This window comes from Mustela putorius, unplaced genomic scaffold (assembly GCF_011764305.1).
Source record: "Mustela putorius furo isolate JIRA1106 unplaced genomic scaffold, ASM1176430v1.1 tig00003983_pilon_pilon_pilon, whole genome shotgun sequence".
In the NCBI taxonomy this organism is placed as follows: domain Eukaryota; kingdom Metazoa; phylum Chordata; class Mammalia; order Carnivora; family Mustelidae; genus Mustela; species Mustela putorius.
In genome coordinates this window covers 13590934-13604803 of record NW_025422123.1, presented here as the reverse complement: position 1 = coordinate 13604803, position 13870 = coordinate 13590934, and the positions used below count along the sequence as shown (strand labels likewise).

At 41.9% G+C, this 13870-nt stretch overlaps 1 protein-coding gene across 1 annotated transcript in view; it reads left to right on the top strand.

Annotated features, from left to right (window-relative positions):
* The window catches only part of TNFRSF21 (TNF receptor superfamily member 21), a 66055-nt gene extending 53525 nt beyond the window's left edge, over positions 1 to 12530 (top strand). The window contains exons 5-6 of the mRNA XM_004739731.3: positions 9556 to 9784; positions 11095 to 12530. Coding sequence (XP_004739788.2) covers positions 9556 to 9784; positions 11095 to 11324 — 459 coding nt within the window. The 3' untranslated portion in view covers positions 11325 to 12530. The remainder of the gene's footprint in view (positions 1 to 9555; positions 9785 to 11094) is intronic.
* Positions 12531 to 13870: the final 1340 nt, after the last annotated feature.

The following is a 13870-nucleotide window of genomic DNA, read 5'->3' as shown; positions in this document are numbered from 1 at the left end:
ACACACAAAACAAAACACAAAAACAGGGAATCCTCCCTGAAGATGCTGAGAGTTTTATAGGAGGGATGGGTGTGTGAGCCACAATGTAGAGGACATTCTGTGAACTTGAAGTGGGCTTTTATTTTTTTCCTGAGACACAGTGTCTCCATGTTCAGAAAAGGCCAAATTTATTAGTCGATGCCACCTGCAACCCCTTAATCCACACCCTTGCTGGCTTTCTCAAAGAATCCATTGAGAGGAAATCAGAATCAATATTTGTGAAAATAAGCTTATTTTCTCCATTGACTACCAGTACTGGATATCATATTTTTATTTATTTTTGAGGCCAAAACTCGTATCTGGATAAAGCTTCATAGCTTCCAGTTTGGGCCTAGCTTCTCTATCCTTTGTTTACGAGGTTGTCTTTTGATCTGTCATAACTCATGTGCTTATAACATACAATTGATCATGAGAAGTCACATCATGGTCAACAGCAGGTTTTATGATACACCAGTTGATGTCAACATTTTAAGTACATATCCCTCATATTCTTTGGGAGCGTCATCTGTGACTCCTGATTTTCCCATAAGATTTTTTTTTTCCACAGAGAAACTTTGATTTATTCATAATTGGGTTTTGTCGGGGGACAGTTGGAATGACCAACCATTGAAATGACTTGTCACCAAAAAAGAACTAGAAAAAAACATGGGGAAATTCTTCTTTGTTTTTATTCTCAGAACAGGAGGTAAGTCTCTTCTGACAATGATAGAAAACACTAAAGTCATATAAGAGAGAATCAACTTCTTAACAATACATGTACTAACCAGAAACCATCATAGGCAAAATCGAAAGACAGAATAATGACTGGAAGAAGTCTTTTGCAAGATAGGGTTAATAGGCTTTTAAAAAAAATGAAGAGATTTTACAAATGAATTAAGAGATTGATGGCCCAAAAGAAAAATGGGCAGTCTATGAACAAGAGAGTTCACAGAAAAGGAAATACTGAAGATTCTTTATGGTGGGTCTTTTAGCCTTGTTCAGAATAGGGAAGAATTAAAACAGGAACCTATACTGAGATACGGTTTTAAGCTCTGAGGTGGTAAGGAGGGAAAGGTATGACACCATTTTTGTGTTGTGAGGGTATAGGAAAAGAAGCCCAGTGTTCGTCCTGATGTGTGTACACTTCAGCCCAGCCATTCTGGAGAGCCAGTTGGTATTTTCTCCCAAAGTATATGGCAGCTGACTACTAACCTTGCACTCCCAGGAATCTGTCCTACCTATTGTCTCGCCTACCTCTGCCATGTGTGTAGAAGATTGCAAGCCCCAGTATTCCTCGTAGAATCCTTTGTAATAAAAGAGTAGAAACAGCATAAATGCCCTTCAACAGAGAACAGGTCATGTAAGTTGTGGAACATCCACACAGTGGAACAGTCTGCACTTGTCGAAAGGAGTCAGTCAGCCATTTATGTGCTAACCTCGAGAACTGTTTTTAAATGATAAAAAGGCAGAGTGCACAACATTGGGTGTGCTCGGCTGCCATATTGTGTTAAAATAAAAAGTGAAAGTAAACAAAATGTGATAAGTGCAGAAGAGCTGGGACTGGGTGGAGAATACATATTACCTATTTATTTATTGTATCGACTGTGGAGGAAGACACGAGGAATTGTAAGAGTCACCACTGGCAGGGAAACTGAGTAGCTGAGGGAGAAGTATTTTTCATGGTAGCCCTTTCGTACTGGTGGAATTATATACCGGGTATATTCTGATTCTAATGGCATGCATCCAACTAATGATCTTATTAAATAATACTAATTTAATCAAATTGAGCAAGTTCAGAAACACTTTGAGTCACTGAGATAAGCGTGAACCTTCTTACCTTAAGGGCATAGGTCTCCTATTATGAAGTTACTTTCTATCTTCCACAGCGCCTTAAGGCAAGCTTGTAAGATTCATGCAACTTCTTTTCATGGTTAGAATTGTTCAAAGGCTGTTTTGTGGGAAAGGCTTCCTAATGGGTTCTCAGCGAGTGAAATTTAGGGAAGCCCACGTCATTTCTAGCAGCATGATCTCCTCATGTGTCCACGGGACTGAGCTCTTGTAAGGCTCAGCAGTATGTTTGAATGAGAGTGAGCTCCAGCTCTGAACCAAGAGAGCCCACTTACTCTATCATCACATCCTTTTTCAAGAAAGCTAGTCAGTGAGTCAGCTCAGGGCTGCAACATTACTGTTGATGTCAGCAGCCTGGACAGCTTGCAGACACATGCGCCAGCAGCTGGGCGGGGCTCACCCTCCCTCCCTTCTCCCTCCGGAGCCAGCTGGTTCTTACCAGCTCTGGCAGCTTCAGACAGCACTACTTGTGGCTTCCTGTGGCTTTTCCCCCTCTGCATCCAGGAGAGGAACGGATCCCTTGTTTAGGGCAGCGATTAGCCACTCCACTTAAATATGGGTGGATGTAAGTTTTGAAGTTAACTCTTAGGAATGAACAGAATGGATAGATGACATATACACTCAAGACTAGCAACTACCTTGTCTTGGGCTTGGGGTAGTTAAGGGAGAAACACACTCTGGCCAGCTAACCTGAGATAAAATTTAAAAATAGCCTTAAGTGAGGTGGCAACTGATAGAAAATACTTCCATTATGCTATGCTTGGATAGATCTAGGGGGTGTGTGTGAGGTGTCTTTTAAAATAATTTCACAGTGGCTTTGCCATTTTTTGGCCAATTTAATCCTCCGAACCTCCCAAGGGCGAGTTCCTTCTTTCTGCAGGCTCCGTTGGGGCTTCCAGCTCTGGGAGACTCAGTGTCCATTCAGCTCCACTATGGCCGTGGTCTGACACAGGGCTTCCCAGGGAAGCTGAGCAGGGCTTCTTGGCACTGCACTCCTCTTCTTGCTTGCATCCCATGACCTCCAGGGGCCCTGGGAGGAGCGAGAGCACATAAGGCCAGTAATGGCCACTTGGCAACTGACGATTTTGTTTTAAATGTTAGCCCATTCCCTGCTTATGCAATGGAAGCACCTCCTTGTCTCCCTTTCCTGTAGCCGGGGCTGGGCAAGAGAAGAGAGATGGAAAGACAACAGACTAAAGAATCAGAAGCCTAGGAATTTTGGGGAATTTTTGTCTTATAGTTATTTGGCTCTTAACCCAAATAAAATTTGGGTTTTGTAAAATTTATTTTTTTTGTAAAATAAATTACAAAATTTATTTTGTAAAATAAATTTTGTAAAATTTATTTTTTAAAATTATTTTCCTTTTGTAAAATTATTTTCCAAACTAAAAAATAAGGCGTATGAAACAAAGAAAAGTTGAAAACATAGTAAACACTCCTAAACTTAACACCATCGAGATTTAACAGTTAATTCACAGTTAACATCTTTGCTTTATCTATATACATGCATGTGTATTTCTAGCTCATGTTTCCATTTCTAAGACTTCCCTCCAAATGTCTTCAAACTGCTATCACTTCTTCTAAGGGCTAAGGAATCAGCATCTTTCCATGTCCTTCTTTTTTCACTTTTTGTTTGCAAAAAAATTTTTTTACTCTGAAAATTTGGCTTATTCTTGCCAAGACCTCTTACCCTGAGTTGGATTTAGTAAGAATTCATACTGGAAGAGTAAAGTCATTGTCTCCTACCCATTTTTCCTTTTTATTCCTTTTTTTTTTTTTTTTTTTTAAGGGAGAAATCATTGTGTATCTCAGGTATTATTCACTATCTGAACTTAGGAACCGAATAGATTCAGGTAATTTTTTGAGAGACAGTTGGTAACTGTCATCATCTGAACCCTCATTTATGTCTGAAATCCTGAAATTACATGGATTGTGATAACGAAGCTCTTCTTGTTATCTACATTCCTGTTCTCTAAATGTGGGAACTACATAGATTCAGATAGCTAGGTACTCATGGCAGGGGAGATAGCCCTTGCTTTCATCCTGAGATAAAAGGTATATAAGAGCTGTTCTTATATATCTCCTAGACCTATAGGAGGTCATGAAATCTAATTTGATTTCCATTACATGACCATATGGGAGAACAGGGGAAACAAGCTTGAGATGCTATCATCATCCTTAAATAATTTTAGTTATGTATTTATTTGTGACTGTAATTCCTTTGAGATGAAACTTCAGTGGCAATTGAATGTCTTTTTTTTTTTTTTTTTTTTAACAGTTGCTGGTCTGTTGGGATCTGGAATATTTTCAAATATAAAACCAAGTTACTGGGCCACAGTTGAGGTGTCTGATATTTGCAGAATCTCTCATCTTTATCTCAGGGCCAGAGTGGAGGCCCTGCCTTCTGCCCCTTCCCTCAGAAGCCACGGCAGCTCCTTGTGGTCATTTGGTTGCTTGTGTTGGGTTTACGTGGGTTTGACATTTCCTGTAAATGTCCAGTGGGTCCAGACAGAGAAGTGACAAAAGCTCAGCAAAGAAGATCGCTTGGAAACTAGACAGGCCTGATCTTGAATCCTCACTTTGTGACTTTGGGCAGGTTATGCAAACCTCTTAGAGGCTCAGTTTTCTCATCTGTCAGATGAAGCTCAGAAGAGATACCTTCACAGCAAATGGATTACTTATATTTCATGACGAATCATTTTGCACAGTACTGGTAATGGTTTATTTCTTAAAGTCTCCGTTGTCTACTGGATCTGAGCAACATAGAGGGTCAGCTCAGATGGAATAGCAATTAGTTTTCATTGAATTTAGCAAATGGGCTTTTAAAAACCATTATTAAAGTGATGGAAAATTTCACAAGCATGGCATAGGATTTTTCCCTTCTTTTTACATGTTGGGTGAGATCTGGAGGGAAAGTTCAGTGGAAAGGGTAAGCTTTGGCTTGTAAGGAAGCTTCTTCTTGAGTCTATCAAGTATATCTGGCTATAGAGTGGGGAGAGGGGGCCTTGTGGAATCCAACTGGGTAGTGCCAGGAGCCAAGGGGTTAAGTTGAACCACTTTAGCAGACTGGCAAGGAGCATCTAGGCTGGGTAATTAATGCTTCATTTCAGGGGGTCATTGATGCATCAAAGTTGTTAATTAGTTTTATGAAAACAGATTGTGCAACCACAGGGAGATTGTAATTGGGTAGTAATTGAAAATAACTCAGTGGTAAACCTTAGTTGAGTGAACCAGTTGGGGGTAAGTTGGAAGGAGAGAGAGAATTGGGGTGGGTGGGTTGGGCGCATGGAAAATGACATAGCAGGGCTGACAATAAATGAAACAGAAGTTGAACAGAGAAGACCTGGTCTAATCTTTTTTGTTCAGAAATGAGGAAACCGGTCTAAGGAGGGAAGGGTTTTTCTAAAACCACACAGCTAGTTAGAAGTCTTTTTCCTTTCTTCCCTTGCAGTGAAATCCCAGGGTATTCATGACTTTGATGTTTAGGAGTTGGCTATGCAGAACATCCAATGCATGCTGGAAGAGATTTCCCTAAGTGTATACTTAGAAAAGCTGCTAGATCACAGGAGGGAGGAAAGGTAGTCTTACTTAGAACCTCATTTAATTTATAAATCACTTTTGCCATGACCAAGGTTTACAAGGATGTTCCTTTACCACCCATTACTGGACCATCCCCCAGGACTAGAAAACTCTTCAGCCTTCCACAGTGTATCCTTTTAGGAAGGGTCAGTCAACGGGAAAGTGCTTTTTGGTTTGATATTAAAAGAGAAGACTTATTTTTGAGCTTCAGTTTCAGGCTGTAATTTAGCCAAGCACCAGAGTGGGCACTTGGCTTTGGAACCTGTAGGAACACAGGGTTGCAGGGACACAGCGGGAAATGGCTCATTCCAGTGTAGCCCAAATACAAGTTCAGTCACCTTTCTCACAAACAATGCTACAAACCTCCGTAGCCCAGGGGTGTTCAAGCCCCCAAATTTCAATCAGTACCTTGTTGACCTCATCCATTTGGCTGGTTCCATGTGCTCAGTGGTTCTGGAAATCAGAAAGGAAAACAGGCCAACAGAGGAACTTAAGGTGGAGTTGAAGTGAACCATTCATCTCTCTTCCCCTATCACCTGGTACTAGTATCTGGAAGGACTAAGTGAACTTGCATGGAGAGTACTCAGGAGGGCCTTGGGGGGCTCGTTGGGCCAAAATAAATCACATGCTCTTTAAGGTCACACAACAGAACCACCCGTCTGGTGTTGGCTCCCTGGGGAGCTCTCCCCTCATTATCTCTGCCTCCTCCCCTTTCTTTGTGTCTCTACCTCATTTCCCCAGTGAGGCTTCCAAGTGAGCATGATGAGCTCATGGCTGGAAGGCAAAAAGAATTGGCTTTTTTAAGTTCCTGCAAAGGGACTTTGATTATCTGGTGGATAGATGGCCCCCACTGGTCAAGTTTCCTGAGAGGCCTTTCTCTTAAGGCTTAATATCTACCCCAATAAGTTGGGGGGCAGTGTTACCCCTTTGGGCCTGTGAACTCTTCAGAAAAGTCTAGAGAGGCACTCAGCCAAGTAGGTGATCTTAAGACTCTCTCCTGTTCCTTGGCTACCAGTGTAAATAGGAGCCACGGCAGCCATAACATTTTCAAGTTACCAAACGGAAAACATACTTATCAGTGGTAACTGCTTTTAAAAATAACATGTATTGTTTTTATAATCATGAAAGTTAATATTTCCCTGTAGAGAACTTGGAAGGCCCAAAGATGCATAAGGAATAAATTAAGTCACTTGTAATCTATTTTGTGAATGTTTGGGTAAGTTCATGCTTATAGCTTTTGCAAGAGGATGAGACCCTTTCCTGGCTTTCTTGTTTAGAATATTTGTCTTTCAGTATCTAAATCATATTAGAGGTATTCTTTATTTGCTGTGAACTCAACAGTGAACTTTCTGAATCAATAAAGAATTAATTCATTCCACATGTCCTGGTGACTTCACTTCCGATTAGAGCTATCAGAGGTCGTACAATGCTTGAGTTGCTGTGCTGCAATGCAATTTTGATGGATATTACAAATAGTAAGGTCAAGGGAGGAAAGAAGTTAAGTATCTATGAGCCAGGTTTTCTTTTCCTATAAGAAAAAACTGCAGATAACTCGAGAAATCTGGAATGCAGCTGGCTGCTATGTATCCTGGGTAAAGCAGGGGATGCCTATACTTAGTAGCTGAATAGATTTTCTAGAAAGATGATTGTCGCATGATCTTGGGCTTCGGTTATGGTTCTTAACCCCACTGTGATGACACTAAAACCATTCTTAGGGGCAGTTTCATATTCACTCGACTCATTGTTAATTACAAGAGAGAATTCTGCAACAGTCTGTCTTTCTGAATGACATTGGAAATCATGTACTTAATTTCCATGCATAGGGTCCTTTGGCAAAAGTGGGGGAAAAATTAAATATTTAAAGTTTTGAACTAAGTTCAGGAAACGGGTGGGTGGACTCCTTAGTCTGTTGGCATGTGATTTGTGGGCAGGAATTTCTCTCTTTAAGCAAGAACAGTGCACTATATTGATGGACCATGTTGTCCAATGTAATGTTGTTCCTGAGAACCAAAGTGTAGACAAGTGCTCTTTGTCTAATTGAGTGAATAAAAAATGTGTATTGGCATGAATGGCCATGTGCGTTTCAGGGAGGAGGGGCACATGCCAGGGCCCTATTGAATTAAAAAATTTAAAAGCACATACATAAAACTTTGTGGATTGGAAGGGGCAGCTGGGGATGCATTACCCAAGTCTTAAACTTTCACGGGAGGCAGAAGAAGGTATGAGTGGTTGTATAGAGGAGAAGTGCTGTTGGAATGGTAGACATGTGCAGTAACCGGTGGTCTTTGCAATCTGCAGTCAGTTGTAAGAATTTCTCAGGCCTTACAGGTTGTAAAAGAGACGGTTGTGTTGGCTTTGTGTTTTTTACAACCCTTCAACCTAATACTTTGAAATGAGGGTCAGTGTCTTCCTGATTGAGGAACTCGAAAATGTTTTGCTTGTCATGTGTGAGTGAAGTCACGAGGGTTCTAATGAGTGGTGATCAACACTCCCTAAACCCTGCCCCGTGGGATCTGGCCACCTGGCTCCTGGATTTGCATCCCTGCCAGAAGAGCCAATAAAAAGATTAAGGTCAATGGACTTGGTCCATTAAGGTCAATGCCACAAGTGCCTGCCAGAGTTTGAAAGCCCAGCGGCAAATGACAAGGGTAGTAGAGGTATCGAGCGGACTTGAGTTGCGCACTAGCCTTCTTCCCATGGCTGTATGCCCTCTCTGGGCCTTAGTGGTTTCACCTGTAACATTGGGGGCTATGACCTATTATTTCCCCATTCCACACCTGGTGCAAGCTGTGGTTTTTACCTCCCCAGTCACTGTAGCAGATCCTAACTGGTCTCTCTATTTTGTTTCTTGCCCCCCTAAAATCTATTCTCCACATACCAGCCGATGCTCATGAAGCTCACCATTTCCATCTGAAACCTTCTTGTTTGCTTACTTGTTACTGTCTTTCTGACGCTCCCCTCCAGAATGTGAGCTTCATGAAGGCCTCCGTTAAATCCCTTGGAGCTGTACCCTGGCTCCCTGGGGGCGGTCCTCACTTGCTCCATCCAGATGCTTTTGCCTCTGGTGTTCTCGAGAGCTGCTCTGAAGTAGGAGTCAGGAAGCCTAGGGCCTAGCCTTAGTTCTGCCCCTTACTGGGCAGGAGCCCGTCATTAAGAAAGTCACATCATTTCTCTAGACCTCAGTTTCCTTACTTGTAAAGAGGGTATATTAGTTTGCTTGGGCTACCATGATGAAGTACCACAGACTGGGTTTTGTCACAATTCTGGAGGCTAGAAGTTTGAAGTAAAGGTGTCCTCAGGCTTCTCTCCTTGGCTTGTAGAAGAGGGTAGCCTTCCTCCTCTGTCTTCACATGCTCATCCCACTGTGTGTTTCTGTGTCCTAATGGCTTCTCATAAAGACACCAGTCATCTTGGTATAGGACCCAACTATCCCCCAATCCCGTCTTGTTAAAGTTCCTTAGTTGGCTCTGTCTCTCTGTGCAGTCACATTTTGAGGCTCAGGGAGTTTTGACTTCAACCTATGAATTTTGATGGATATAATTCAATCCATACAGAGGAGAATGTGCTAGGTATTATCTAAGACCATTTCCAAATCTATCAAATTATATTTTAAGTTGGAGATCTTCTTTACTCCCTTGTCCAGTTCCACTCCTGTGAGGTAACAGCTTGGTGCATATACTTCTTCTTCTTCTTCTTTTTTTTTTTTTTTTTGTAAGATTTTATTTGAGAGAGAGCGAGAGAAAGCAAGCAGGAGAGGAGAGAAGCAGAGGGGGAAGAAGACTCCCTGCTGAGCAGGGAGCCTGATGCAGGGCTCGATCCCAGGGCCCCAGGATCATGACCTGAGCAGAAGGCAGACCCTTAAGCGACTGACCCACCCAGGTGCCCCTGCTTTCTAATTTTTAATGCTTACACATGGCTCCATGTATATTTTTGAAAGTCTCTCTCTGTGTGTATTTAGCAATAATGTAAGTTATGGACTGTCAAAACAGCAGAATTTATATATAAAACAAACGGAACAAAAAGAACACCTGGGGTTTCAGTTTCATTTTTTTTTCTCTCTAATTTTTGAAGTATGTAATGAAAAACACTTTTGTTTGTTTCCTCCCCCAGCTGGAAACTGACAAGCTGGCTCTCCCGATGAGTCCCAGCCCCCTTAGCCCGAGCCCCATCCCCAGCCCCAACACGAAACTGGAGAATTCCACTCTGCTGACGGTGGAGCCGTCCCCGCTGGATAAGAACAAGGGCTTCTTCGTGGATGAATCCGAGCCCCTTCTTCGCTGTGACTCCACATCCAGCGGCTCCTCGGCGCTGAGCAGGACGGGCTCCTTTATTACCAAAGGTACAGACTGGGCAGGATGGTTACAAGGCGTATTCTGTAAGCCTCCCCCAGAGGAGACCCTGGGGTTTCTCCCCCAGCAGTTGCACAGTCCAGTGGTAGCTGAGTCATTGGGTGACCTGCCCAGGAAGATGTATCATAGACCCCAGGATGATGGGTCTACTGGGCCTGAGAGAAACCACGTCACTGGCCAGCCACCACCCACCCTGAAGGTCTTTACAGCTCTGATTATCTGGCAGACAGTCTGCATTGGTCACCCTTTATCCTCATGACGCTATCAAAGGTGTTTCAGGAAGGTCTGATAAAATGCAGTCTGGCAAGTTTTGTTGAAAATTATTTACCAGGTTTGAAGAATCCAAGGATTTAAAGTATAACCTATCTTGAGAGTCAGAAGTGTAGGTTTCAGTAACTCAAATTAAAATTAATCCTCTTAAGAATCGTTGCAAATAGCAATGTTTTAAGCATTGTGGGTTAGTGTTTTGGTAAATAATTTGCCACTTGCGGTTTTTAAGGGCACGATAGGGATTGGCACGCACGCTGTATTGATGACAAATTTTTGTTCAGAATTTCCCGGTTTGGGGAATTCCAATTATACTTTTGTGAAAGGGTTATATTTTATGTTTATAAAATATGTTCTATTTTCTATACCGTACCTATTTATATTTATATGAAAGATTTGTATTTTAGGTTGTATTTTATGTTCCATGTTATATTTTGGAGAAAACTTTTTTATAATAGTAATAAAAGTCACAGTTCTTCACCATGTTGAGTGAGCTCTGGCCCAAGAAGCAGAATTTTCTCATTTATGTGCTTTTGCTCTTAGCAGTTTAGTTTTAAAATTTGGCAGTGTCATTAGCAGTCAGATGAGCAGACTACATTGATCTGGAATTTTTGCGAGCCAGGGTGGAGTGATGTCTTTGTTTAGTAAACACATTACAGATGGGAGAGGGTTGTTTTGTTGTGTTTTCATTTTATTTAACTTTCTGTAAGTATTCCAGCATCCGGGGTTTTGGAAGAATCTAGATGTCTTCTAAGTTGAGGCAAAGTCATGCTAATGACAATCAACAACCCAGTCAAGTGGTTCCCTGTCTGATCTCCAGGACTCAAATCTTGTTTGTTATCTTTAGTGCAAGGCACATAAAAACTACTGGGCTGTTTAAAATGTGCCAGAGGTTCCCTTACTCACCTTGAGGGTAGGGGGTGGGGACAACCTTCTAGGTGGGGAGCTGTCCCTCCTAGCTCTCCTCCTCTCCTTGGTTTCCCCAGTACCATCCCTTATCTCTGTCCCCTTCCCTCCCTTCTCCTCCCCGCAGAAAAGAAGGACACAGTGTTGCGGCAGGTACGCCTGGACCCCTGTGACTTGCAGCCTATTTTTGACGACATGCTCCACATTCTGAATCCTGAGGAGCTGCGGGTGATTGAAGAGATTCCTCAGGCTGAGGACAAGCTGGACCGGCTGTTTGAAATTATCGGAGTCAAGAGCCAGGAAGCCAGTCAGACCCTCTTGGACTCTGTGTATAGCCATCTTCCTGACCTGTTGTAGAACCTGAGGTCTGCTACACTTTGGAAGTGACTCGGTTTAGTGGCAGGGTGGTTTTTTGTTGGTTTTGTTTTCGTTTTTCTAGATTCTTGGGTGTGTGTGAGTGTGTGTGTGTGTGTGTGTGTGTTTAACAGAGTATTGGGCCAATATTTTGAGTTCTTTCCTTTTTTAACCCGTCTAGGACATTAGTCTATAAGCCTTCTCAAGGTGTAACTGTTGAAAAATACCCACCACTAAAGTTTTTTGGGTTCCATATTTTCTTTGTTTCGATTTCTTATGTATTTTCCGAATTGTTCTGTGCACTTTAAATTCACTTAATGGACCCCAAATGCAGTGTGACTTTCCTTGCACACTGGATTGTGAGGCTCTTAACCTCTTAAAAGTGTAAATGGCATCTTGTGAATTCTTTAAGCAGTCTTCATGTCTCAACATCCACGTCTGCTTTTTTTTTTAATTAATGATTACTGTTTTTATTATTCATTGTAATTTACAGATTTTGTTAAGGTTGAAAAAATGTAATACCCCGTTGAGTTACTGTAATACAATTAGACTTTGAGTTCTCTTTTTAATATGCCTTGGTGTACAGTTCATATTCATGGCTGAAACTTGACCACACTGTTGCTGATCGTATGGTTTTCACTTGAGCACTGTGTAGAATGCTTGATTACTTGTGCTCCTCTTCTGCTAATATGCTCTGGGCTGGAGACATGAAATCCTCAAGCCATCAGAACTTGCTATTTAAGTGGCTTGACAACTGGGCCACCAAAGAACTTGAACTTCATCTTTTTAGGAATTGAGCTGTTCTGGAACATACTGCTGCACTTTGGAAAGTCACAACTGAGAGCCAGTGGCACCTTTTTTCCATAGGGAATTTGCCCAGCTTTGCTTTAAAAGATGTCTTGTTTTTTATACACACATAGCTGGTAGGTCCAGTCCGCCTCAAGGCCTTGGTCTTGGTGGGTCTCCTTCGTCCTTCAATCACTTTAATTAAAAACGGCTGCAGCTGTAAGAACTCTTGTCCAATATATTTGCAACTCTGCTCCCATTTATAAACCTGCGCACTCTCTAATGTTCAGTTGGCAGACTCGCATGCAAAGGTGGTGTGGACTCCCTTTGTGTGGGCGGGGGTTGTGGGTCGTGGTGAGGGACGGATATCAGAAAAATGCCTTCAAGTGTACTAATTTATTAATAAATATTAGGTGTTTGTTACTTGAGTGGTTTGAGTGTGTTTACTACTTGTCTTCTACATGTACTCAAGTTGTAACCCTTTGATGAGACTCTTGGAAAAGAATGTGTGTATTCCAGAAATCTCAGCATTTCTGATCTGTAAATCATGCCGGTTAACGAAGCTTTGTGTCTGGAAGAGTATCTGGAGGTACGTAGAGAAGGATGACCAAGCATTAAAGGGGACTAAACATTCCTGGGTCTTTTGAGGGTAAATCGGAGGCTCCTAGGTTTGGAGTTCATCCCTGTTTTAAGAAATGGGGATTTGGAGGTGGAGAGGTGGAAATGAAGAGCAGGCGCAGGAGGATATTCTTACTTGTGTCCATCTAGGAAGTTTACAAGTCATGGGGGGTCTAGACCAGTTTACAGGCTTTTGTGTGAACCTTCTTTCTCCCTGAGTAGCTTCGGGGGGCTTTCTTGGCCATTGGGCAAGGTAAAGTCTTAGGCTGATGGAATATATTACATCACCTTATATGTATTGTTTTATATTACATTGTGTCTTATATTTGATCACATAACTGCCTTAGCCTGAGAAACCCCAGCTCTATAGAATTCCAATGGCCAGGCCATCAGCAATTTTAAGTTCCTCTTTCAGTGGGAAAGTAGAAGTAGATGGCCTGTCTGAACACTTTGGCTCCCTTGTCAGGGACACTAAAGGGCTTTTCTGCTTTCAACCACTTCCACGTGGCTGGTTTCTAGAGAACACTTCTGGCATTTGGTTTTATGGTTCTCAGGTCAGGTTTCCCTTCCTCTTTTGTCAACAGAAGGCAGAAACCCTTTACAAACAGAAAAGCAAACTAGAATGGGTTAGAGATAATGGGGGAGGAGACAAAGTGTGTTTTTCAGATGTTTTCAAGACTGCCACTTCTTTTTGTGGGGGTTGAAAACATAAATCAGTGTTGTGGTTATTAAGTTTGTAAGTTATTCATAGCTTGGAGATTATTTCTTAACCATTTATGCAGCTTTATACTTTACAAAGTGTTGTTTACATTGTCTCGTTGAAACCTTATAACTATCTGACAGGTACCATTGTTGTACCCATTCTGTAGATAAAAAAATAGGCTTGTAAAGGCTAAGGAGCTTACTTAAGGCTCTACAGTTGTAGAGATGAGACTTGAATCTGAATCCCAGGCTGTGTACTCGGGATTGATAACCAGAACTACTTTGTCAAGCTCAGCCAGTGAGCAGAGATCACAGTGATGAAATTTATTTGGCTTATAAGGAAAGCCTGATACTTAAAATTCAGGAAATAATTGCAAAAGTATAGAAGTGGGGCAGTATCTCTTGATGATCCAAGGGAAAGGGACATAGAGTTGTGGTTAAAC